Source organism: Ischnura elegans, chromosome 11 (genome assembly GCF_921293095.1).
Source record: "Ischnura elegans chromosome 11, ioIscEleg1.1, whole genome shotgun sequence".
NCBI lineage: Eukaryota > Metazoa > Arthropoda > Insecta > Odonata > Coenagrionidae > Ischnura > Ischnura elegans.
In genome coordinates, this window is record NC_060256.1 from 67,818,874 (window position 1) to 67,846,739 (window position 27,866).

Below are 27,866 nucleotides of genomic sequence, written 5' to 3' on the forward strand. Positions count from 1 at the left end.
GCATTTAATCAATAATAAGGCACGCGGCCATGATGCGGGAGGGGGCACGAAGGGGTGCGTGGGGACCATCCCGTGGAACTCCTGATGAACGCCGAGCTTCGCTTCGGGCCGACGAAAGAGCACGCACGCATGTAAGTACACGCGCAAGCACGTCAAAGGCGTGGCACATTTCATTGCGTCGTAGGCTGAATTCAAGTATGCGTCATCTAGTAATTATTATGAAAGTATCCTACCGGTAAAATTGCGCGGAGCATTTAAAATGCTTTTGTCAGTCCTCCCCCCCCACTTAATGGACACATGTCAATACTTAAACTACTATGGCATAATTAAGGTCAAACCTTAGGCGGAAATAAATGGCATTGTGGAATGTTCAAGTCAATTTTATTTTTGTACGTAGCAGCATCACTAAGTAGAGCCAACCGTGACATTTATCGTAGGTGGTAATGTGGTAGTTTCCCGTCGCTTTGCTCCGGTTGATAGGTACTGTTAACTTCATCTTCGCCAAAAGATGAGACCTATTCTAATCACAATAATTCCTAATTTGTTTCATGCTATCTAAAAATGTTATTTTCTTCCTTCCTCTCTCTCTAACCCAACATTCTACTCTCAAACACTGTCTTCAACATCCCCTACCCACTCAGTACTCGCTCCATCCTTTTGCATCTTCCTTATCTCACCTAGAAGTTGCCGCTCCTCACCCACAGAGATGAAATAGTAAAAGAATATTCACTGAGCACTTTAAACGATGAAAATTTATTTCCGACATTGGTTTTGGACGCTTGAACGTTATTGCCGAGGTATTAGTTACATAACAGAAACAAAATCATGTTAATATTCTGGCTTATATCCCGTTGGGTTGTACACCGGTGACAGAAGTTGGGCCAAGAATGACAGTTGATCCGGGTGAGTTGGGCCAGTACTGACCATTGTTCTGGTGTAAAGAATTCACTAGAGGCGTCCACAGCTAAAGCCCAAAATATTTGGCCATAATGACTTGGGAGTGTCAAAACCATGTTCAAAATGATATTAGAGTGTCAAAACAGTGGCCATAATAACATTGCATTGTCAAAACTGAGGCTATTATGACATACTTGAATCCAAACTATGGGGGATTTAAATGCCAATGTGGAACGTGCAGAGTGAATTTTCTTTTTCTTTGTAGTAGTCCCGCTAAGTACAGTTTCCCATGGTCATCCACGTCGCAGTGCCCCGGCTAACACCGTTAAGTTCTTCTTCGCCAAAAGTGGAGTTAATTGACACTAGAACGAACCTGTCTATCCCTGCCATCTTATCTCATAGCCTGCCATTAGCGAATCCTGGTAAAAATGCTGACTCCCACCAATGGAGTCGGATATTTGAAGTTTCTCAATGTAGCTTCCGAAATTTGATAAATATTTCGGGATAATAAGGGAGGAGAGTCCAAAATTTCATTGAGATGAAACGAAAACAAAAGTAATGACGTCATATTCAACCTTTGTCGGCGCTGATATTACTACCCCGTGAACCAATAAAAGATCTGAGTGAATAGACTAAAACGGAGGCTCCGATAAATTCGTTAATTTTACCCCATAGTAACATGAATACATTTATTTTATACCATGCTTGCGTCTGAATGATCAAGCTCTTGACATGAAAAAACGATGGTATGAAATAAATTAATGAGGTATGGATGCACGCACCACCTCTATTGTTATTTTTATCTCTATAAAAACCCAAGATATGGGATCAATATTTACTAAATTGGATAGTAAATGAAGTGATTATCTCTTGTAATCCTTTCAATATTAATGGGTTTTCATGTCCTGAACAATGCTTGAATAGAACCTGATCACGAAGGTCATAATTTGACAGTTTTATTTTTTTATATTAAAATCCTAATCAATAATTTATCAATCCAAGCCTTCTCTACAATAGATCACAGATTTTTACAAAATAGGTCCCTATTTGTCATTTATTTATTTATTTGATAATGATTTTTATTTAATTGCTATCCCTTCAAAAATGATTATTGAATCAGCATTATAAATGGATAATGATGTGCATTGATGAATCTTAAAATAGAACTCCACTCAACAGAACATAATCGACGATGTTAATAAAGGTAGTCTCTCAGCTAATATATAAAAAAAATTGGTCAAAAAAACTCATTCACTGAATACTTTCACCCAATGGCTGGTTTGGATATTTGAAGTTAGAGCTCACCATTGACAAAAAAATGGTCAATGTTTAGCTGGAATATTACCGATGCAGTGATAAATTTATTCCTCTTTTATAAGCTTGATAAGTCATTTTGTAACTAAAAGACACACTCTGATGCTTCAAGATGAACAATTTGATGAAAATCGCATCTTTGTTATGTTGTGGAGGAATGAGAAATACGCTCTCTGGTCATTAATCTTAACTCTTTGTTAGAGTAAATGAACGGTACACTGCATGCGCACGTGTAAAAGGGCGTAATGAAACTATCACAGCAGCTATTTCATTCTATGCTTAATTCATAATTACAGTTTCATTGGTTCACTCACTCAATGACACAACCAGAAGGTTTGTTGGTTAAAAGACGCGAAGGAAAGAAGTCATCTACAAAACCTGACACTCAGACACTAACAACTTAATGGACCACATTATGAGGCATTATGGCCTGATCAAAGCAGCCATTAATATAAAGATAGTTGAGGAAAAAGGGAAGAATATTCTCAGAATGAGTTACAAATATTTAAGTTACGAACTTTACTTCCTACTATTTATTCATGTATATAATTTGTAGGATGCAAAGTTTTTATTTTTCTGACTAAAATGGAATTCTGCAATGTAAAGGCCTAAACAGTTCAGTGTTCAAAGAGTATTTAAAAGGTAATAAGAATTTTTTTAAGGATAATGAAAGAGAAGAAATATGCAAATGTAAAATAGTTATCTGAGAGGAACGTGGAGTTGAAAGCTTTGCCAAACCAATCTCTGGACTGATCTCTTCATCTATCGGGTTTACGGCGCGTTATTCGTTATAGGTAGACTACACCATCGCCGATATTCCATCAGGCTACTTCAGGTCAATGTGCCGATATCGGTATTTTCGTCGCGTTTGCATGGTCCTAAAAACAACACGTTGAAAACCTGAAAGACGAAGAGATCAACGAATCAAGAGCGCCTCGGAAGACTACGACACACCAATCTCTGGATTGCTGGGATATGATGATGATGATAACATTAAAATTTACTGGTTGCCTGGAAATATCTGGAGATTTTATGGACTGACTCACCAGTGTCCGCGTCGCCCGCTACGACTCCGAGGCTATCCGAATTCTCGTTGATAAAGGCCTCCGTCGAAGACGCGAACGCTTGAGGCGACAGCGCTGTCAGGTCATGGTTGTCCGCTCCATTGTCAGAGGTCGCCACCGGCGCCTCCACTAACTCGAAACTTCCGCCGGAAGTGGCGGAGGGCGTCCCCGAGCCCGTCGACGCCGTTGCTTGTGTCACGGCGGCCACCGTCAGCTTCTTAGCCTGCTGCGCTGATGCCGACGTCGCGACAGCTACCGGGGCCACTGCTATGCTGGCAGTGCCCGCAGCGGTCACCACTATGTTGTTGCCTGCAAAAGAAATATGATACCATTAAAAAGCCTGAAAGTATAACAGAGACAAAAAGTACAAATGGGAATATTTATATATAAACTTCTGCAAACTGGAACTCCCTCCTATATTTTCCAACCATATTTAGATATCCTAATTAAATAAACAAGAAATAGTTGAGATAAAAACATATTAATTGTATCCTGCCGCAGGACCACAATGCATCGAAATTTATTCTACGTAAAATCATGCCACATTTGGATTTCAATTCCTCAAAAACTGAAAAACATTACCTCAACAGATAGATAAAAATCATTTGTATTTGTATTATCCCAAAGGAAATTAATATTTTGACAAATATGTACGCCTCAAAAGTGATTGTTAAAATTACTGTATATTTTCAATTGTATATTTAGTTTGTTTTCTAAATAAATACTGACTGTGAACGCATAAAATACTCATGCTTGAATTTGAATACTATCAGATTGTACTTTTTGAACGAAATTATTGAGAATGTTTTTCTGATTTTGAACTCTCCAACTATTTGTAAAATTATTGTTGCTCCAAAGGGAAATTCCAAAACAAATAAATTATCCGTCTATTTATCTACCTTTAAATTCTTTGCTATGGTAACATTCACCACGCTAAAATTATTTCTGTGATAAAATAAAAGGGTGTAAGAAGATGATGTGATACAACTGATATGATACCTACCGTAGTTCTTCTAAATTTTACTTCAATATTTGGTATTTAGTTTATAATGCCATTTATTTAAGTTACGATTGTATTATTTCTGCACTTCTTAAACTGTAAATATCTTATTTACCTTTCCCCTAATTAACCATTGTGGTGTTGGCGTATCATTCAATTTCGATCATTAATTGAAGTAGAGATAAGAAAATCATTATAATTATTTAAAAAAGACTAGTACCTATATGACTCAATAGAAACGTAGAGCAATGATATACACCATATTTGACGGAATAATAAATGGCATGAAAAATATAAAACAAAAAATCTTAAATAGCACATCAAATTGAAATTGAAATAGGAATAAATGTCTCTCTAAATATAATAAGAAAATAATACACATATATCATTATAACCTCTTTTTATAATTGTCATAAACTTATGGCGACGATCATGCTGTTCTCCCCATTCGAGTTCAAAAATGTAGCTTTAATTGGAAAAGACAAAATGAGCACTATGACCTAAAACAATTATTTGCACGGCGGAAAAAAATCATGAGATGACTAATGGACAAGTAAAATATGTGAAATACCGAGAACCGTTGAGAGAGATTACGATTTTTTTTTACATATATTATTAAATATCATATTCCACGTTAATTATTAATACTGCATTAATGCAAAACAAACGGTAGGAGGGGTAAAAGGAATGGTATCGTTCAAAAAGTCGTTTTCTCCTTCGGTTTCTCATATACCTCGACAAACATTCCCCACTTGGATCGAATAAGGGCCACAGAAAGTGGATTGGAGGGAGTTGAAAAGGAAAGGTCTCCACAGGAGTGTTACCAACGAGAAAGAGCAGTCTTTGCGCTGTGCAAACAACGACAAACCACGCTGTGCCACTCTTTGACCCCTCCCGTGGTAAATAAACCCTGGAATAAGGAAGGAGGACGCAGTATGTTACCTACCTTTTTTTCTCCCCTTCGCAACTCATGAAGGGAGCTGCGAGTTGTACAGAAACCATTTAATCTCAGATTAGGGAGCCGAAAGATGTTTTTGAGAGAGATTTAGTAAAACGCGGGTTGTTACTGACGCTAATGACGTTTCGCACTAGCAGCGACTTTTCTTTTCCGGGTGAGCGGCCAAAAAGGGGATGAGGGTGGACCTAGAAAAGGCCAGTATGTTCACGAGAGAGGTCTCATAAGTCTCCCACCCCTACCCACGTGAATATGTGCCAAGGAAGGGTTTGCATCGCCGTAAAGAACCGAATTTTCTACCCAACGCATCAGAAACACCAGCAATTTCCTCAGCGGGCGTAAATTTATTTGCAGATGAAAATGTAGGCCGCTGACGAACGGTCAGAGGAGAAATGGACAAAATCGTCTACCATAGGTAATGAGGCGGAATATATATGTTTTTTAATCGGACAACTCCTCTCTATTAATAGACGGTAGCGATCAGAAGATTCCGGAATAGGAAAAAATCAGATTTTTAAAGCTTTGTTTGTATAAGTATAAGTGATAAATCCGGGAGAAACAATATTAAAGAAAAAATACAACGTAACGAATAAGTGCTCAATTGCGAAAAGGCACTTGAAATCACTTTCAAAACTTGCCTTGGAAAGTAATCACCACAATTGTTAGCAATTAATCGCTTAAACACTCTACTCACCCAGCCTTAAACAATATTCCTCTTTCTTCTTAAAAAGACAAGAGTCATTGTGAAGTGGAATCAATTTGCTAAAATATATATATGGGATAATGAGGAGTATGATCGGGAGTGCAGCGTTTTACGGCGCGGAAACTTGGACGCTGAAAAGGAAGGCCGAGAAAAGACTGGAGGTGTGAGTGTGAAGAAGGATGGAGAAGGCCAAGTGAACGGAGAGTAAAAGAAGCGATGGGGTGTAAGACATGATTGATGATAACAGAAGACTTCTACATTAGATTTTGAAGAAATGATCTGGATGGGTCAAGTACTACAAGAACAAGGGATGAAAAAATCCGTGATAGGGGGAAGAATGTTAGACTAAAGAGCAAGGAAAAAGAATGCAATATGATTTACAGGCATAATGCAAGAATGTCGGCCTTAAAATTGAAAGAAAGTGCAATTTGGGCGGGGGAACAGATCGAGGTAGACCGTGAAAAGTTCATTCGCATTAATTCTGCCTGAACTGGAAGATTAATTTCGTTAAGTAATTTTGAGTAATGTTTTGGCTTTGAGCCACAATTTTATATGTCGTGGTAGACATTCCACTTCCTGAAGTCCAAAATAAGGAAAGGAAACACGCGTTGAATTAGATCCTACATCTTGAATATAAAACGAATTTCACTTACGTAAAACCACAAAGCACTAAATTTAAACTATGCTTTGTTCCAATTTCATAATCTTAATTCCAATTCTATATCATACCCTATAGAGTAAGCACGCAAGCAGGACCGATGCTACACTGACGTAAGTAAACTGCGCATCTGAGTGATTTTGGGATACCCTTTCGGAATGAAACACAAAGGGATTGAAATTATCACGGACGGAGAAACCATCTGAGCTTGAGTTATTTTGACAACACACCGCAAGACCTTCTCGCGTACGTATTCCGTTTCTTAAAAGATATGAAATCTCGCAAAATTTGAAGGGGGAGGTCTTTTGCCGACACTTTGAAAAGCCAGGCGCAAATTTCTGTTGAGGAAAGAAGGGAGGGATGGGGAGGTGGCATTTTATTTTGCGAGCGCAAATATACGTTCATTTTAGTAACCCCCAAGCGTTAGAAACGCTGACTCGCTCAAATATGTCACGCTGTGATTTCCAAGTTTTCTCGGGCGCGGAAAATGTTTCTTCCAACAACGTGGGAGGCCTGTCAAACGTCCCCTCCACCCTCACCCTGCCGTCTGCCCTTCACGAGTCATGTCAAACTGGGGCCCACTTTCCTTCACGATCCCCGTAAAGGAAGCCTGAGATTGTGGATAAAATGAGATCTGGGCGGAAACAGAAAGCTATAAGGCACTTAAGCGAGAGGTCCACGCAAGCAACTGACATCAAGAAAAAGATACGGTATTTTTCTTTGGTGGTTTGAACGAGTTTAATTGAGCTTTCATACTCACAGTTTTGCTAAGATTGTATTCGTGTTCTGGCACGTTGCATACATTTTTGAAAATGAAAAAAAATACCTCGACGACCTTGGCGATTACATCGAATGAGGTAACGCAATGATATATGAGATCGAGAAAAATGACATATATTCATTGAATTTCCTTGATTTTCTAAAAATGAAATTATCCGCGATAAACCACCAAAAAATGCAAAATGTAACATTACAGTCATCCTCTGTTATTTATAAATTTTCAGGAGATAAAGCATGGGCTACTAACATGTTTAGGAGCTTAACGGACGTTTTATGCCTTATACGGAGTTTCTATTTAACATAAAGCATGTAAAATGTCATATTATATGATCTTTTCATCACAGATAAATATGGTTTGCATGATTTACTGCACGAATAATGAAATTTAATGATTTGTATAATTTGAAACAAAATATATAGGCTATTATATCATGTTAGTCGATTTATTAAAAGTTTAATGTGTTTTATCGAAGTTGTTTGAATAAAAACCTGAAGCTGTCATTGAATAAATCACTAAAAGTTTTATTCAATTAGTGATGCTGATTCCAGGCCTATTATAATCAGAGCAAAAGGAGCTGGAAATAATTAATCGCAAATATCTCTCACGGAAAAAAGGAAAGAAAGTGACGAGGTGAAACGAAGAAATTCGGGTGGGTAGTGAGAAGTGATAAAAGGTTAAAACCCTTCACAGCCAAGGAATTCGGCCCGAAATTCTCCAATGAAGGAAAACGTGGAGAGAGTGGGTGGGCATAAAGGCGTTTAGTATGAGATTGAGAGATGAGGGGTTAAGAGAATGGAAAAGCAAGAAAAGGCACGTTTTATGCCGAAAGAATGGGTGAAATTCGCATTACAAAGCGAGGTATATAGAAATGGACGGGAAGCGGATTGAAGCGAATAGAATGCTGAGTTACGGCAGAAAAAGACAAGTTGATTAACGAAGGATCGTAAACCTAAGTTTGTCACATTATCGCCGTAAAACTTAATTAGACAAAACTCTTCGTCCATAAAAGCGACTATGCCTCTTCCTTTCGGAGACAAGATTTCTTCGTTCAATTTCAACGAAATTTTGCCCGGCAAAATGACAGACTTAATCGTAATTTCATGAATTTTACACAATAGACTAATTTTTACACGGTCAAAATTAAAAGTCAGTTCAAAAAAATGGCCCAAATAATCACACTTAAGTCTTCGAGATGATCAGATTCGGAATAGAAAATCATTTTATTCTTGGTTCTTAAGTGGTGCCGTGATAGAGCGTATAGTATGAAAAGTTTAGCAAATGAAATGCTTAGAGCCTACTTTTTCTGAAGCTCGAATAAAATTTTATGTATGTGAGCAATTTTCGAATTAGAAACCAAAAATTACTAACTAACAAATTATATTTATAAGTAGGAAAATAAAGTAAAATAAAAAATATCATAACCTGGCCGATATAAATTGGAACCGTTACAAAGAAAGTCAACATATACGTGAAAGCCTTTTATTTCAATTAAGGTTTTACGTCAAGGAGGCATATTCTGACCTGATGATTTTGCTGTAATTCCGAATTTAAGCGTGTAAATTAGACGCTTCAAAGCTCAACATAATTTTTAAACTTTTGGCAGTGCGATAAACGGTAATTAATTCCATAAATGAAGAGCAATTACTAAATTAGCTCGATGCAATTGCATTCTTGACGTGAATATTTATGAAAGGAGAGCATAGATGCAGCAGCATAAAGTATCAATTAACATTTTTGGCTTTATGCACACGGGAACAATAATGACGTGTTTTGTTTCGATACGGTGATATAATTGGTTTTCAGTCCAATTTCCTAATCAAACCACCAAATATAACATGAAAAGACGTCAGCAGTAATCCTCATCCGATTCCTACAACAGAAAGCATTAAGTGTGAGGAATTGGAAGCAATTTTTTTCACTGCCCAGATTCTTTATCCATTTGAATCCTTGGCTAATTAGTGTAGGAATAACGAGAGGGATGACGTAATAGACATATCAGTTTTTTTGCGTCACATATATCAGGCAAATATTCAATAACGGGAACGGGAAAGACTTTTTAGAATGAAACTGATGCGAGGATAATATTATATTCCATGGAGGAGTGCTTAATTCGTTCTAGAGTTTCCATGAACATAAATTGGCGTGGAGTCTAGTAGAGTAAATATGGAGTCGAAAAATGAGGAAGAGTGGGTATCAGTAGTTAATTGAGACACGCTCACATTTCCTTTGAATTAAATCAGAAAAAAGGAATAAGCACTGTCCATGGTAAGCATAAAAAGTTGCAAAAGGCTCATTTCACTGAAAAAAGTAATTCTAGTGCTCAATTGTAATCGGTTGAATATTTCACATACAATGGTCTGAGTAATTGTTAGTCGAGTAACTTCAATGAGATTTTTATGAAATCTGCGGCTTTGTTAGATCTGACAGTTAACTAAGGAACCATTCAATAATAATCATCTGAAAGTTTCGGACTATGGGCAATCTGAATCAATCTTGAACAAATTTTTACACCTCCTCAGGATTTAATCTTTCCTGATTATATGGCCTACCCAGGGTTACCAATTTCTTATTAAAATTTCAATGCTTTTATCGCCTCTCCTTGAATACTGTGGTGCATATTAAGCCAGATACGTGCATATTAAGCCAGATACAACTCTAAATTTAGAAACGCTCAATGATATCAATGATGTCTGCCTCTCCAAATAACTCAGAGAATTTCTTGTTCTATCATCCCGTGAGGAAAAGGAGACAGGATTTTGGCAAAGGCGGAAGAAATCGGAGTATAACTCTTGATAATCATGCGCCCTATCGCAAAATTCCTTCCGGAATTCTATTCCAAATGTGAAATTTCGACCAATCGCACATTGCCAATTTCAAAAAAATAGGAACGCACTTCATCTCCAACATACTAAAATAACAAGCGAGTAATACAAGAGAACCGGGGAAACAGCCTGAACAGACCTATACCGTAATGAAAATGGCTTGCCAATATAAAAAATGAATACAGTACAGCACTTTTCGAGCTTAGGTGAAGTGAAAAAATATGATGTGCTTAAGCTGTTTGAAAGATCCTCTGATACGTAACAAAGAAGCCACTCAATATATAAACAATAAGTGTTTTAGGTGATTCCATAGTCAGCCAATCTCACTACATATTCACTCTCAAATCTTGTTCTAAATCGACTGAATCCTCCAAGGTTGCTACGCACTTTTTTAAACTTCTCAACTGTTTCAAAATCCCGCAAACCAATCCAAATATCAATGCAATAGCGTCAATAAAGTACCCTGAATGAAAAAAACCATGCCCAAACTCAATTCAACTGCTGGCACTCATATTTATCAATTTTTGGATACAAAAAAATTTGCATTGACCGAGAGAGCAATATTCGCGGAAAACGAAGGAGAAGGAGGCTTAAGCAAAATGCTAAGCGCGCACTGTTTCGCAAAACTCTTTTAGAAAACAATAAAAATTGTGGAAATACAATAGTTTCAAGCCAATATCAAAGATTGATAACTACTTAGCACTTTTCAAGCGCAGCTTAACTGGCAAAAATGTTTTATTGCAAGATATAATTAATTCGTTTGATAGAATCCCCAGTACGTAACCAGGATGTCACTCAATAAAAATATAAAGTGTTCCCTAAATTGTTCCACTCCACAATATATCTTAAACTATTGTAATACTCTCCCAGGTCTTAATTTGAAAATAAACCGATCCCTCCAAGGTTGCTAGGTACGTTTTTAAATTTCCCCACATTTTCAACATACCATTGAATCACCTGATCCAAATATCAGACTAGCAACCCCACTCAATTACCCAGAATGAAAACGACGATGCCTCAACTCAACTTCAAGCACTCCCATTCGCGAATTTTCGGGGAGGAAAAAAAATTAATACACCGACTGCGACAACAATATTCGCGGAAAACGGAGGAGTAGAAGGAGACTGAAGCAAAATGCTTGCCAAGCGCGCGCCGTTTCGCAAAACTCCTTCAGGAAACAATAAAAAAAAGAAGAGAGGCACACACACTCGCAAGAAAAATAAAGAGAAGGAGAGAGAGAGAGATAGGCAGAATCAGCTGAAAAAGTACGAAAAAGACAGACCGGGGTAAGGAAGAAAGGGAGCGGAAAAGATGCTTGGGGACGCGGGAGGAAGGAATGGTAAAAAAAAATGCAGGGTAGAAGGTGGAAGGAGACGAGTACACCCATCCCTCCTGAAATGAATATGGAGTAGAAAACAAAGGAGCCCTCGCATTAAGGGTAGACATGGTAAGGGAGATATAGGAGTGGGGGCGGGTTTTCTTGCGAGCAAAAATGGGGGCGGAATGAAGGGAAGGGGGTTGAAGCGAGAATGGGGAGGATATCTGACGTGAAACGCCCCCAACGTCAGGGGATGTGAAAGGAGGGAGAAAAAGAGCAGAGCGTAGGAGGCAGTGGGTTCGGGTGTAAGAGGGAAGTCGTCTTCGTTCTATGCTGAGAAGATGCAACGAGGACAGCGATGCGAGGAACGGTGGGATGCAGGCAAAAATAGCGCACACGGCATTATATGCGCCTAGAAGTCAGTGACTGACACGTCTCTGCAGTAAGCATATCCTGACGTAGTGCGATTGGTAGCGAGGAGCATCTGGCAAGAATAATGACTGTGGTAACCGAGTAACTATCCCGGAGGAGGTTCTCAACGGCAATATTCGATAAATTTAACTTCGACTTGTAAGTAACTAAAACTAAAATATCGATGGGTCGCTCAACCCGAATTTGAGCAGAAAATGGCATTTGATCGACAACTTGAGATTTATATATTTGGCGAACCCTATGCATTTGATTTCAAAATGAGAACCCCGAAGTCTTTTGGTAATCAATGCAAAGATTTAAAAGATTTTTAAAATTTGTAAAACTGAAATTTTACGAAAATCAAATGTATATGATATCGTTGCATAAAAAACTCGGCTACGGGTGGTTCTTGAAGCAGAAAGATTACCTCTCACCAGATAACGGATGTATTTTGTTTCAAACGTTGACAAATGATTTAAGGAATAGAATTTGACCGTTATCACGTTTGAAAGCTTTGAACCACGAAGAATAGAGAGGCCCTCGCCCACGCCCCTCCACCAAAATCTTTGAGACGCGCCATTACCTAATTTCATTACATAAAAAGGTATTTGTTTGGATCAACGCTATCGATCTGTGCCATATTAAGCATGAAAAATATTTTCATTGTCTTACAGCTCATGTGATACGTCTTTAAGCATTATAGATATTTTTGTGAACTAGACCAGAATATAGTTTAAGCTACATCTCAAAATTTGAATTTCAAAAACCTCGGTCAATATTTAACGTGTTTCATAGTTTTCAAATTTTGTAACAAGCACAAAAAAGAAAAGTCTCTTTATTGCACTTTTTCTTAAAAAATGGTTTAGGGGCGTACAAACCCGAAAATAACACAGCACAAAATATTAGCACCAGCTGTTTCGAATGTGATGAAAAATCTAAAATGAAACCAATTACTGCCATGCAGGAGTTAATCTTAACGGCATGGAATCGAAAGGAGAAAAACTCATTGAAAATAAAACTTTCGGGGAAGAAAAGAGCGCTAAGCCCTTCGCAATGACTACCGGAGACGTACGAAGAGAGAGGATGGGAAGAGAAAACGAGAAGATAAGAATGTGGGAATTGTTTTCGGCGGAAAAACGAGAAGGTAGAAAGAAGTCTTAAAGGTAGGGAGAGGGGGAATTCGGCCGAGGAAATAGGAGGAAGAATAGTGTGGGGGAAATGGTGGATAGCTAAATGATGGGAGCTGGGGATTTATATCGAAGGCGTAAGAAATGAGGAATTTCCGTGCTCTCTGAGACGTCCAAAGAAATTAGGGAAATAACTCAAAGACTACGTAATTAAGTTGAAGTTCTAATTTTAGCCATTTTCTTCATATTTGCTGTCACACATGATAAAAATTGTACAGACAAAGAGGAGAGCGCCACCACGGCTCCAATTCATGTGTACTGAATATAAGACTGTGATCTCCAAAACTATGCATACTAATACTAGGATGAATACCCGATACTTAAGCCTTGTTTTGATATTCATGGAACTCAATTGTTTCTCTTTAGGATCCAATTCATGCCGGAGAGACCACCGACAAGGATACAGGAACTTGCCGCGAAAAATATGGCAAGATAATTAGATAACTGTTAACAAAGGTTTTAAAAATTCAGATTTTAAGCTATTAGTCTAAGCTGTATTCAATGATAACTTCTTCATCGCTGCTCCTTTATGATTTTCTAATTTAAAGGAACATCTGAGACACCATTTTTTTCATTTCTGGTTCATTAAGTTATTTTAAGCTATCATTTGCATCATTACCTTGAATTTTGAGCAATTATTACATTTGATGCATACATCTTCTTCTTCTATTTATATAAAAGAAAGTCGAAAATCATATTAATTAGAACACTTATAACTCGAGAACGGCTGCAACGATTTTAAGGATATTAGGTTCTTCGGGTTCCTCTCAGCCCCGGATAACATATAGAACATTAAAAAATAGGAAAAGTTCACAAAAAAACCATATTTTTCTTAGGGAAATGTTTTTAGGAGTTAGTAACACGACAACAATTGATAAAGTTCATAGCTTGAGGCTTCACTTTGTGGAATTTACTCATGATGAATCAAAATTGAACTTTGTTTTTCCACATAAATATTTATTCAATCATGACCGCGATTTCGGCGCACTGCGCCATCCTCAGGCGAGGAGTACATTGATAGAATTGACTTGTTTCTGCATCTGAAGTCTTTTCTTGGCGTTCAGAGGACATCTGCGACGAAGAGCTGAGAGACGTGTTACCTAATGCATGTTTACACTGGTGGAAATATTCTACGAAAACACTGTGCACAAACATGTGCCATGCTATGAAAAATACCTGAAAATTCACGATACAACCAAAAATAAAGTAATAAGGTAGTTTCCTTCAAAAAAGAAAACGAAAGGCATTGATTGCAATTCGTTACTCACCATTAGTACATTCGTAATGTAGAAATTATTTGGTTTTAAAAATCCCAGTTCAGGCGAATGCTTATGGTCAATTTTAACCTCATTTAAAAAAGGCCTGATATGCGCCCATGCGATGCCACTCCACGTGGCGACACACGGATCTAGATGCTATACGAGTAGTCAGAAAATTTATATCGTCTGTGATTAACATGCACGCATGAGGCACAGAGCTCTGGGAAACATCTCTTAATAATCACCTATTAAAGTTGCCTAAGGTCGGAAAGTTTCCTTCGTTTGATTGGGCATTAATCATCCTTATTTAAGCTAAGCGCTCCATGCTCGCAACCTACATCTTAGCGGCGCTCATAACCTCGCTCCAAAGTGGCCTCACACGGCGGAAGCCGGAACCAGAATGAAGTCAATCGGGCTTTTCCCAGCATTCATACTTAGCCGTCGCGTTTTCGCGCGCTTGAAAATTTTCACTTTTCATTTAATCGCGAAAAATAGATATCGTCATTTAAAAATCTAAAAGCGTAAAATACGTAATTCAGGAGAAATAATATTTCGATATAGGCAATAAAAATGTTATAGGAAACCACTCTATAGTGGCAGAATTGTGTGTTATACATTTCTTTGAATTATCTGTACTTGTTTTAGAGATATTTTTTTATTTCAAAACGGAACTTACTCTCCGAACGTACCTAGTACATGAATATCAACATATATGGAGTTTAAAAAGCCTGAGAAAGGTGAGATGCAGCATCTATAGGATCAGTTAGTATGGCAAAGGGGAAAAAAGTGAGCAATATGATTAAGGCGCAGGATTTCTGGAGGAGTCTTAAGAAAAGGGGGTTTTCCCCAGTCAGCAGGGTTGGCGAGGGAAATTAAGGAATGGGTACAGTGAGGAATGGCGTTCGCTCTCGCGGAAATAGAAGGGGAGGAGATTGGAGACAGGACGTGAGCTAGGTAGGAAGATTCAAAGCAGTGCTACTGGAGCAAAAAGTGGATATACTCAACTCTGACATTGAATCGCGATAACTTAACCGTATACTGCCATTAAGTTTACTGAAAATTGGGAGGAATACACTCCTACATTGTCCGAGTATTATCTTTCATCTCATTTACATCCGGAAGAGCTTTCATGAAGCACCAAGGAAAAAACTCAACGTGAAGGACTATAAAAATGTTGCATCCCGGTAGCTAAAGGGTCAAATTAAATAAATATGTTCCACAAACGCTTGATAATTTTCAATTTTTCATTTTATTTTTTTTCGTTGAACCGTTACAGACCTCCAAGGCATTGGGCACGTTAAGCTTTTTTTTTACAAACATTTTTTTTACAAACCCATTCCTAAGTTTCGCGAATTTGAACGAGTTTATACATTTTTTGATTAATTATTATTGTAATTACCTACATAAATGTAGGCAAAAATAGATAAATTACATCAATAGAATGCTACTGAAGTGATTTTTTCATCTTGATTGACCCCTAAAATAGTAGATGGCTCGATTTCGTTCGTCAATATAATAATACGGCCCTTGATTCTTGACCATCCGAGTCATTTTATCCGCAGATTTCAAACCCTAGAAATGGCGGATCCACATCTGTATAGTCAATAGATTAATATAAAAACTAAAAGGGGGTAGGAATAATCATTGTTGGCTAAAATAGATAAAATAAATACAGAGAAGGCCACTGAACTGATTTCAAAAATTTGGATTGCCTCAAAAACGGTTTATTGTTCGATTTCTTTCGTCAAAATAATAACCAATTCTTGATTCTAGTCCATCCAAGTCGTTGCATCAGCCGATTTTAAACGCTAAAAATGAAGCATCGACATATACTGAGACAAAAGATGGGAATAAATGAGCTGGTAGGAAGTAGAAATAATTATGTACATTAATGTTGGCTCAAATAGATTAACTAAATCAATATGATTCTATTGAACTGATGTTTAAGTTTTTATTCATTCAAAAATAGTTGATTACTTGATTGCTTTCATCAATATGATATCCCAGCTCTTGATACCTGCCCATTCCAGCCATTTCATCTGCGTATTGCAAACGCAAGAAATGGATCATTGACGTTTATAGTGACAATTGATTAGTATAAGTGAACTGGAAGGAAGTAGGAATAATCATCTTTATTACTACCGTCTCAACAAATAAAATTAATCAATAGAATGCTACTTAACTGATTTTAAAATTTTTATTGACTCATAAATACTTGATTTCGTTCGTCATTATAACCCAATGATTTCTTTTTGTTCATTTCATCTATTTTATCCGCGGACTTCGAACGCTATAAATGAAGCATCGAGATATACAGAGACAATAGATAAATATATATGAACAGAAAGGAGGTAGATATAAACAGCCTGGGAGATGGGGTAAATGAAACAGGCTCATTTACGGGGACAAGGGGAGGACCCGAGGCAGACAGAGTGAAAGAGGGAGAGAGAAAAGCAAGGAGGGTACGTAATTTTTTCTCTCTCCATTTCCACCCGAAATGTTAAGATTATCTCTTGATCCTGTCCCCCGGATTGTTTTTAGACGTTTCAAGGTTTCAAATATACTTGCCCCGACAGTGTGGACGGGGACTTCGAAGAGAGGGGAGGGGGAAGAAAACTCATTTGAGAGCTTTTCAAGACTGTGTGTTTCCACATTTATCTCCTCCGAAATGGCGTTCCATTTGTTGGCGTAAACACAAAGCGGTTCCCTCGTCTTTTTTTTGTTTCGTTTCTTCCTCAAAAATTTTATTCCCTTCCTCCCCCAACAATCTCTCTCTCTCTCCAACAACGAGCAATTTAAATTTCTCTCGAACGCTGAATAAAATTGAAAAAAGAGGAAGCGTGGGCGTCCCAATGAGGATCGAATTAATTACTTATTTAAATTGGCAAAGCGTTCAGGGAAATAAATTTCGCAGCGGGAAGAACCATGGGCACGTTTCACTGTGGAAACAAAAGGAGAATAACGGTACATTCCCTCGGCTCACGAGATGAACAGCGCAGAATTCTTGTAATATATTTTTGGAGAAAAAAGAGGGTATTGTGGGTTAAATACGGAACAAAACTCCGCCAATGGAGAGACAACAGTTGCCTCACTATACTTAGAGTTTTCCGTGGACGCGTTTTTCAGGACAAATATTTACGGTAAAATAATACGAATTGAAATACATCTCAAAAAGTCGTAAAATTCGTGGACCATCATAAATTATAACTAAAGAATGTGCCGAAAATGATACCAATTATTTTTTTTGGTAAATATATTTAAAATGTGATGGCAAAGAACATTAAGAGCAAAAATACTTCTGAAATAATTTTCAAAATTTAAAGTGGTTAGTTTTAGTACCGACCTATATCTCCTAGAAAGAGTCACATAATTTCAAAGATACCTAGGCGTAAATTGTTACTGTGCACTGTGAATGATGTTCAATGCATACAAAACCTGAAATTGATTGAATGACTTCAATCGTATTGCATTTTTAAATAAATAAGTAACAGCAAATAACAAGACAAAACAAGTAATATCTTGGATGGATGAGTTCAAAGGTACTGTGATTTTATATCCTTCGGATGATGCAGCGAAAAAGTGTAAAAAAGGAGAATGAAATAATATTATTTTGTATCCGATGATTTAACTTCTCAGTAACGCATAAAATGACTGTATGGTCTGTGGGTTAAAAAATAAATGCTTGAAATGCCTCATATACGCCATATATAAGCAAACCTTCAATCTGGTGAGTAGTTACTACACCAATAAGGCAAAAAACATTCAGTATTTAAAAAAATTCGTCTCATCTCCATTTAAATATTATAAAAGAAAACCTGAAAATCACACCATTTGCAAATTAAATTTAGCGGAGTGGGTATGAACATTACCTAAGTTTGCAACAGAGTGCAATAAAAAAATGAAAGGAATTGGCGCTAGAATGCCGAATGAGCTAGATTTAGAAGCAATTCAATGCAGGAGCAAGGGCGTAGGTGATTTTCGTGTACGTAATGAGATATGTATAAGAGGGCACTTGAGAATGTATAACGGTCCTGGGAAGAGGGTGAGAATTAGGGGAGTCAGCGGTTCGGAAAAGGGTTAATAGCTGCAGGAGAGGGTGAGCTAGGGGTGCGTTCATTTTCAATTGTTGCGAGCAAGAGCGATGGTACCAGGAAGGTAAGCAAAAACTGGGAACTCGGGCGCCCGTTAATTTAGCCGGAACGGAAGCATTTTGTGATAGATTCAAGAGTAATATTGCGCTGTTAACCTAAATTATTCGCCTAGGAAATGCTCCAATCCTTGGAGCACTTAGTTCGCGGGAATCGCGGCGTATGCAAGGCTATGCGGCGTATACAAAGCATTTACAAAAGAGCAGGTTTGGAAGAATTAGGTCTAAAGCTGGGCTCACCCTGCTACATAGGAAGGAAAGACCATAAATTTAAAATTCAATTGAAAAAACAGAAAACAGACATTTTGAGAAAATCCTTCCTACATAGAGGAATAAAAGAGTGGAATGACCTACCTGAAGTGATTTTTAAGATCTTCTCTTCAAATGCCAAAATTTTTAGGAAGAAGTGTGAAGCACTTAACTATTGATTAAGTACATAATGGTTCAAAAAGAGAGTTTGAAGTTGGATCAATGCTCATTTTTTAGTTGTATAATATTGGAATTAATGTATTTAATGGATTGTTTTAAATTGTTTTATTGGGATAATGTTAAATTCTTAGTTGTATGAGATTAGAATAAGGGTATTATTTTTATCATGGATATATATTCTGGTTCTGTTTCTTTGTATTATGTATTTCCTGATTTAATGTACCACCCGACATTATGGTCGACTTGTAACAATTTATGTAATAATAATAATAATCCTAGGCGGATTTAGGGGGGCATTGTGGTGCCCCCCTCAGAATCTTAAAGATTCCATAATATTTTTAATACGGTTATCAATCGATACATTCATTTTATTTTGTGTATTACGGAGCCTCATCCATATAATTTCATTTTAACGGCTTTTATAATGAAATAAAGAGAATATTTCGTACCGTAATTGTTGTAAATTGTTTTTAATCTCAAATGTGAGAAGACCTATGAGACTCTTGTGCCCCCCCAGAAAAAATCCTGGATCCACCCCTGGTGGGAATAAAAAACGATTGGGTGGTACACTATTATGAAAGAAGAATAATCACCCATGATTTCAATGTTTAATGCTCCAATTTAATAAAACTTTCCTATTCAATAGCTATTCCTAAGTGCTAAAGGCACTATTTAATTAAATAAACACTGAGAAGTTTTATCAAGTATTATCACATCCAAGAACTCATTATTAAAGGCCTTTTTATGCGGGGCAGGTACTTGCACAATCTGTCGGTTGTATGAATACGTAGTCAAAATTGCGTCGTGTAAAGTGGTGAATTGGTAGAACACAAGCGAGAATGCGTTGACGTGAGATGGCAAATTAGCCCCTGTTCTAGTTTAGTTCGTGCATTCGTTGTGCAGTTCTACGCCATTTTGAGGAATTAATTAAGTTCTAGCCTTTTTAATAACGTGCCAATTGTGATACGGCCTTGATAAGAATTAACGAGGTTTTCAACGGAAACTTATGAAAATACTGCATTTCTGTCATTATTACTGTAATCCTTTTCTTGCTCATAAGTAGCAGTTTCATGTAGACACACTTCAGAAAACCTATGAACTCGAAATTGTATGAAGCTTAAAAATTTTCATCACCATGTTCGTCCCGATAGGAAATAGAAAGGTATTGTTTATTGTTTTACGCTGACTGTTTAGTATTTTTGGTTGACCATGAAAATGCTTCGTAATGCAATTAGGACAATTTTCAATTATTATACAAAGTGTCATACTTTATCTGAGTTTCACTGAAGATATATAATCGCCTACCTCTACACGCAGCAAAGATGAATTGCTTGATAGACAGCTCAATGATAAAGATGGGATTAAGAAAAGAAAAAAAACTTCACTTATGCAAGTTCACACTACGTCAAGGAGGCTGTTAAAAGGAGGCATATTATCCTTTGCACTGTTTCATGGAAATCATAGAATTTCCGTCAAAGTATCACCAGTAATGTACTCCGTCACCTCTTCATTGAATAAATTCAGCAAAAAACATCATTTTGGTCTCATTTTTCTCGTAACACTAGGCATGATTGGTTTTAATAATTAATGATAATAATTAGCTACTGAAATATAACAGAGGACTTAATAATTTTTTGTCTGCCCTAGGGAGTGTTTTTTACATGGAATTCACAATTTTGTTTTTAGCCAATACGTCTCCCAATAGAGATTTCACGGAAAAGGAAATTAATTAGCGCTATAAGACATGGCGCCTCTATGCCCGAGCTTCCGAAAGAATTTATTTTTATCACACAATTTTCAATTGAAAATGTAGGGTCCATTAAATTCCCCTAGAGAATGCCGTAAAATATTCCAAAAGAGAAAATGCGATTTTGAGGAGAATAAGAAAGAAAATTGATCGTGTGGGAAAATTTTCCGCTCATTTAGACGGAGCTTGAAAATATCATCGTATCAACATACAATCAACGTTATTTATTGCATTTTGGATGTATTGCTCACCTTTCCGATTCTAAAGAAATAGAAAATTTTCATTCTAACACTACTAGGAAAGGAAAAGGGGCAGTAGACTTTAATATTAGCTCCCTCATAATTACCTTTGGTGTTATGAAGCGATACTTCATCACGCATTCCAGTTTGGTAAAATTACAAATCTCACACTTGATCTGAAGCTTGTTAAGAGAAATAAAATTTTAATATTTTAACAACTGGAAGGAAATTTAACAACGAATTACTGAAAGAATATCGGACAATTTTTAACTAAAAAACTGCAGTAAAAAACGTATATCCCCGTTTACAAAATTTGTTAATGAAATCCAAATTTGGGGAAATAATAACACAGCAATTGATGGAGGAAAGATTATCGAGCCAAATAAACGAGGCAGTAATAATCAGTAGTCAGGAGTATTCTAAGGCTATGTTCTCAATTCGGAATATGCCGTTCAAACCCAATAATAATATACATGTCCCTCATTTATATGCAACAAAGTTTGGGCATCTATCTAATACTTTAAGTTTAATAAAAAATTGAAACACAGAAATAATTGGCTTGCATCGGATATTTCATCTAAATACAACTGCTATGAAAAGCCAATTCAGAGTGACCTAGTTAAGAAATATCCTAAAATATTTTTCAGAAGCAATATAATTATTCAATTACGAAATTTAAATTACTTCACGGACTTAAATAATTATACATTACAACAACGAACATGGGTCCAACTAAACACCTCAATCTAGTTTTACTAGAGAGAAAGCCTCCTTAATGTGAGTTCAAATCATTTAACCACCAAAATACAGTAGCATATTTCTTACTACTTCTAGATGGAAGAACCATTGCCCTGCCTTCTATTAGATGGCAGGACTTGGCATTGGAAGCCCTCTGGCAGGAGAAGTTACAGAAAGAAGCTCTTATGGTGTGGTCACAGTGGACTAGTAGCCCCTGTTATATTAGTTCTTTTTTTTGTGCATCACTAATTAAAGACAGTTTTATTCATTAAGAATAGTATTTTTCATTGGCCGCCAGAAATCCCTAAAATATATCCATCAAGTGTAATATGTGTTGTTCTAAGTGAGGATAATTGCTTCGCAGAGTAATTTCTCAGCGTTAATTTCGTCCAAATTCGTTCCGTGCATGGATTTAGGGGTGCCTCCCTTCCCCACGGTAACTATTCACCCTTGCCACTTTACCTTATTCTTTCCAACATTCCCCGGGGGTGGAAGATATTCATTCCTTTCCTGAACTCCCTGAAGACCCACCTTCAGGTGAGAAATAACTCAAGGAACGGTGGAGAATGAATGCCCTGGCAACGGAAGGGAAACAAGCACCAGCGCGACCTACAAGAGGTCATTATTAAGAGGAGAATTTATTAATCGCGAAGGTAGGATATGGTGCGGGAAGAAGGTGAGTGAAGAAGGTGTGCAGTAGCGAAGATATTAAGTCTTATTTATTTCCTGGAAGTCAAAAAGAGTTGGGGGTCGGTTTCTGGGAGTTATAATCGGTAGGAAAACTACGGAAAAGGTAAGGGAAAGGAGTTAAAGAAGTGGAAGAAGGCCCGTAAAAATAAAGACGGAAACTTTTAGCGCCTTGTAGGACAGCAATTCGGAGAAGAAGCTTAAAGTATAAGTAGCATTCCATCTTTCGAGAAAAAAAAAGAAGATCACAAATAAAGTGAAATATTGATTAAAGACTTCTGGATTTACCTAGGTGCATTAATTGGTTATATCGATTGAGCATTCATTTTAATGAGAACATTAGTTGGTAATCAGGTAGTAACCATTTATGGGTGGCTATGCGAAGTCTAACGTTTGTTGGGACCGTTCGATTATGGGCCATCGTTTGCTGTAGGCTCTGAAACATCTTTACTTAGGGGAACATTTTGTCCAAACTCAAATTCGCCAAATGAATTGTCGTGCCTAATAATGAACTTCACCCTATTTTGATAAGAAATACATGTGCATGCTTAGCAGTGAGAACTACTCGTTGACGCCGAAAACAATGACTTTAAATTAGAAGACAGCATTGTTGTTATTCCCAAAATTAAACCTAACACAAACTGATTCGGGTAAAGTACGGATATTATAGCCATAATTTTGGTGATTACTAGCTTTTTAAATTTAGACACCATCTATCTTTTTACACAATAGGTCTCCCGCAGGAGATTTCACGGAAAAGGAAATTAATTATCGCTATAAGACGTGGCGCCTCAATGCCCGAACTTCCGCAAGAATTTATTTTTACCACTTATTATACTAAATAAGCCCCACAAAAAATATTGAACTCACTTATTCATACTATCTAATACGAACTTGATATCGTAGCCAATTCCGATGTATTCCCTTAGTTTAGTATATAAATATGAAAGAACAATCTGTATAGCGTAGGATACACGCTTATTTGCGTCACAGGGCAAAAGTTGAATGTCATATCCACGAGTGCCGCAGGATATGTTATCACTTCAGTGTCTCACTGCCATACAATGAGGAACTTCAAAAATGAGACAAGACCTAACAAAGTGCGAACTCTATATAAGAAACCTCACATGACTACAGACAAAGATGAAATTCCAGCTGAGTAAGTGGAAAACCTGTACGCTTAAATTAAAAGCATAATTTAGGGAATTAGACCCGTGTCAAATCTTTGAAATTAATGAAAGTGCCACACACCAAGCTGATGACTGTATTAATGATGATGAAAAGGTTAAAAGGTAATGAACTTTTAATTAAGATAAAAGGTTAAAAATGTAAGTGAATTTTTACATTAATTCCAGACACAGGTTTAAATTGAAGCATATGATTGGACTGCGAGTGATAATTATCCTAAAGATTGGTTTAATATCAAGGAAAATCAATACGTAGGTAAAGATTTTCAGTGTCAGTAACTGCAAACTGATTTTGGGTGTGGACAGAATGGTCCTTATCAAAGAAAACATAGTTGTACATGCGCTCAGGAGTAATGGCAAACTCGAGGACGACCAAGAAATATATTATGAATTTCGAGAGAAAATCAATTACCATGTCAAAAGTAAAACGACTATAGATTGGAACGTTAAGCAAGGACAGAAAATCCAAAGAAAATAACATCAATGGACTTGGGAAAGAAAGCTTTTCCGTTTATTCCTATCGTTTATCAATAACTTATTACGTTCCCTCCCTCTCCTGTAATGTAAGTAAAGCCTCCCCATGGCATCACTTATTTAATTTTACCATAGACGATTTCGCTGCTATCCCAGAACGCATTGTATATAACTTATGTATATGACTTATAAATGTAACTTATGTTGCTGTAGAAATTTCTTATCGTACGCCATTTCTTTAACCATCGAAATTCATTCGAGTCGAGAAAGAAATGTTATTAGAATTTCCGTCTAATCAAAATGGGAAAATGGCATATTTTGCAAAATATTTAATGCTGCATGAATTAAGTCAAAATTTCCAACAAACCAGATAGACTTTATTGACTATCGGTGGACCTTGGGATCGAAAATTATGATACTCTGACTACTCATCAGTTCAATACATGATTCCCAAATTCATGTCGATTACTGCTAACACTAGCAAAATTAAGGCCTTTCCCTTGCTTAATATAGACAACATTTACTACATTAAGCGTATTTTGTGTCGTCTTCTACTCGATATGAGAACTGAAATAAATTTCTTAGGTGTAGTAGGTTTCCATTAACAGATAATAATATTAATTTAGCAAACTGTGCACAGCTTTTTACCGACTTCTTTTCCCCGCTTATATAAGGACCAATAGACCAAAGTCATTCAGATGAATATATCTAGGTCATGAAATGAAGGTAAAAAAACATATATGAAACCACGCATTTACAATCCGTAGATTGTATCCAATGCAATTGACGCATCGGATAAATAACATGCAAGAAATAAGGTTATTCGATGATAAAGGCCAAACATTCGAGTTGAATGTGACACATAGCTTTATTTACACCAAATTCTGTGTTAGAAACGAATATTGTCCAATAAAGTTTAACTGATGAAGTGATAAAACTAATACAAAAAAATTATATTTCAGTCATGAATAGTAAGTATAGGAATGAGCATGAGTGAGCATAAGTCATGCATTTATTGGCTGATTTTCCACTCATAAAACGGGAACGTACAGTTTTCTTAATATTAAAGTTTTAAAATTCATCCTTATGAACGGCATTGTTTCATTTACCGCGCACTTTCAATTATATATATCATTATCAATCAACCGCGCACTCTCAATTATAAACATGGAAAAAAACGCAGTTATTGTAACAATGCGTTGGCGGAAATTTAGTGTACGAAGCACCAAAAAAATTGCAAGTAGAATATGACAAAAGGAAAACGAGAAACAACTTCAATAAGAAGAGGAAAAAGGAGAAGGAAGAGAAGAAAAATTTACAGGAGGCGGTGTGCTGTAGTGGCAAAGGTCAGAATGGGTGAGGAATGCAATGTATAAAGATGAAACTGAGAGGAAAGGGAAATAAAATTACAAAAGAGAACGCGGAGAATAAGCGGAGGAAAAATGAAAGAGGAAAGACGGTAAAGAAGGGAAGAGACAGAGAGAGAGCAAGAAGAAAAAAGGATAGCAGATAAGGATAAACAAAAGAATACGTTCGCTCGTTAGCGTTATATCCTGGGGACCACCCAATTATGCCTCACTAAACGTCATGTTTTTCGGCAGTAGTAGTAAGATAAAAGGAAAAGGAGGAGGGGGAGAGGACAAAGAGGAAAAGGAATTACACATAAAATAACACGTCCTCCTTTCCCTTCGCTGGAAAACACGTCCATATTATTTCTTTTTTTTTCATCAATTTAATTTTTGTCGAGACTTGTTTTTGAGTGTGGCCCTTAGGGAAAGAGAAGAAAAAATCGGGAAGGTGAGGAGAGGGAGGGGGTCTGAGGAAGCCTATGTCATTTACATTTCGGAATAATTTGAAATAATAAGCGAGTGTCGAATAAAATATGCGGGTAACTGTAAGGGTATTAGTTTATTTGTTTGCTGGAGGAAGATACTACTAAGGAATAAGGAAGGTAAGATAAATACAAAACAGAGAGATGAAGATAAAAAGAGAAAAATCGGCATTCCTATTTCAAACGTCGTTAACATGATAGTGGACAGGTGGGAATTGCTTCAGCTTGTAATTACTCAAGTTCATAAAATACAAAAGGGTCGGGAAAATAAATTGTTTTTCAGTCGAAAACATTCTTCCGAGAGAAAAATTTTCGAGGAAAGAATACAATTATGGTGATGATTTCAGAGAGACGGAGAAAGTGAGATATGTAAATTTTTAATCACGGCATCCGGAGTTTGCTCTGATATCTTTGAACCTAACTACGGAAATGAAAATTTTGGGAGAATTTCTCTTCCATTGAAGCACATAATCTGTAACTACCGTATTTACTAAAAGTTATATGTTTGCAAAGGTATAACAGTATGACTAAGTGCACTCCATGTCACCTAAAATATGATATTTAAAGGGGTTTATTAAGTATTAGCAATGAAAACACTTCCACAATTTGTTTAAAAATACCTGTTTCGGGTGTTTCACCATTATCAAGTGCATACATACCAAAACATATGGTAGGACAGGTTTATATATGATCCACTACCATACTTTTGGTATTTATGTACTTGATAATTACGCAACAGCCGAAACCAGTAGTAATTTTTCAATAAATAGTGGAAGTAACGAAGTTTTTTTATCACAGTGAAAACGGAGCCCTTCCACCACGCACAAGCTTCAAGTTTCGATTGGATTTTTACGTTTAAATTGCCTATCTTCCAATATTTTGAAAAAAATTCCTCCAGAACTTTGTTTCCTGGACATTAAATTGGCTATTTATGGTAATATCCAATTTGAATAGTACTTGCGGCATAAAAATAAATCACGTGGATGCGATTCGACGGTCATGGAAACTTGAAGCTTGGATCTGACTTCAACGAAAGCAATAACATTGGAAGCATTGTCCAACTCCTCCCGGCTTAGAAGTTTCGTGGATGGTATGGAAAGGCAGTTGGATTGGAGTTTGGTCGCCAAGGGTGCGGTGTTGGGGACCGAGGAATTGTGGGAATGCATCATGGCGAGCTGCCCATCTTATTACAGGTCTACACGACCCGAACTTCAGACCTTAACCAATCCCAATTGATCCCCTACCCCCCCTATTCTCCGCTGGAAACCCATCGGCCTCCCACGTAGCTAAACCCCTTCCTCGTGCCCTAGCAAACCCTTCTTTGCCAAGATTAAGGGACACACCTCCTTCCCCTATCCTTCCAACATTCTCTTCACCTCCTTAATGAGGCAATTTCACCTCTCCATCTATTCCCCACATCCTGCCGCCCTATCCAACCCTCCCCTATCATTTCTCTCGCCGTCCTATCTTCCCCGTGTCCTTCTCTGTCATATAGAAACCCTTCCCTTCTTCGTCGTACCCTCTTGTTGGTCCTTAAAGGCCCTACCCCCTTTTAGAACGCACATCCCTTTCACCGTACCTTCTACTCCTTTACTTTTGGATCCTTCGTACTACTTCTCTTTCTCTGGGTTTTAAAACCGATCCCTCAACCGTGGGGAAAATTCATCTGGTCCTTCCTCTTCCGGCCCTATTCCAAGACACGGGACCTCTTCAAAAACCTATTTAGACATCCTTCACTTCACTCAAACCTTCTACCTCTTTCTTCTCCGTCCACATATATATATATATATTTTCCTCTTCAACTTTCTCTGTTGGGTTTAGAGCCAGACACCAATAACTGTTGTTCGCGTAAAAAGAAGGGAAATTTGGCTTGGCTAGCGGATAATGGCACCAGCATAGTAAGGGAATGGTTTATTTTTGTAAAAAATATTCAGCGCAGTTGAAGCGTAAACTTTACTCATATGACGGCGCATTGAATTTGTAAAACAATGAAATAGAGAATAAAAGTTCAGATGTAA

At 37.1% G+C, this 27,866-nt stretch overlaps 1 protein-coding gene across 1 annotated transcript in view; it reads right to left on the bottom strand.

Moving 5' to 3' along the window:
• LOC124167647 (mucin-19-like) overlaps positions 1 to 27,866 on the bottom strand; it is a 393,928-nt gene that overhangs the window by 271,186 nt on the left and 94,876 nt on the right. The window contains exon 3 of the mRNA XM_046545628.1: positions 3,258 to 3,584. Coding sequence (XP_046401584.1) covers positions 3,258 to 3,584 — 327 coding nt within the window. The remainder of the gene's footprint in view (positions 1 to 3,257; positions 3,585 to 27,866) is intronic.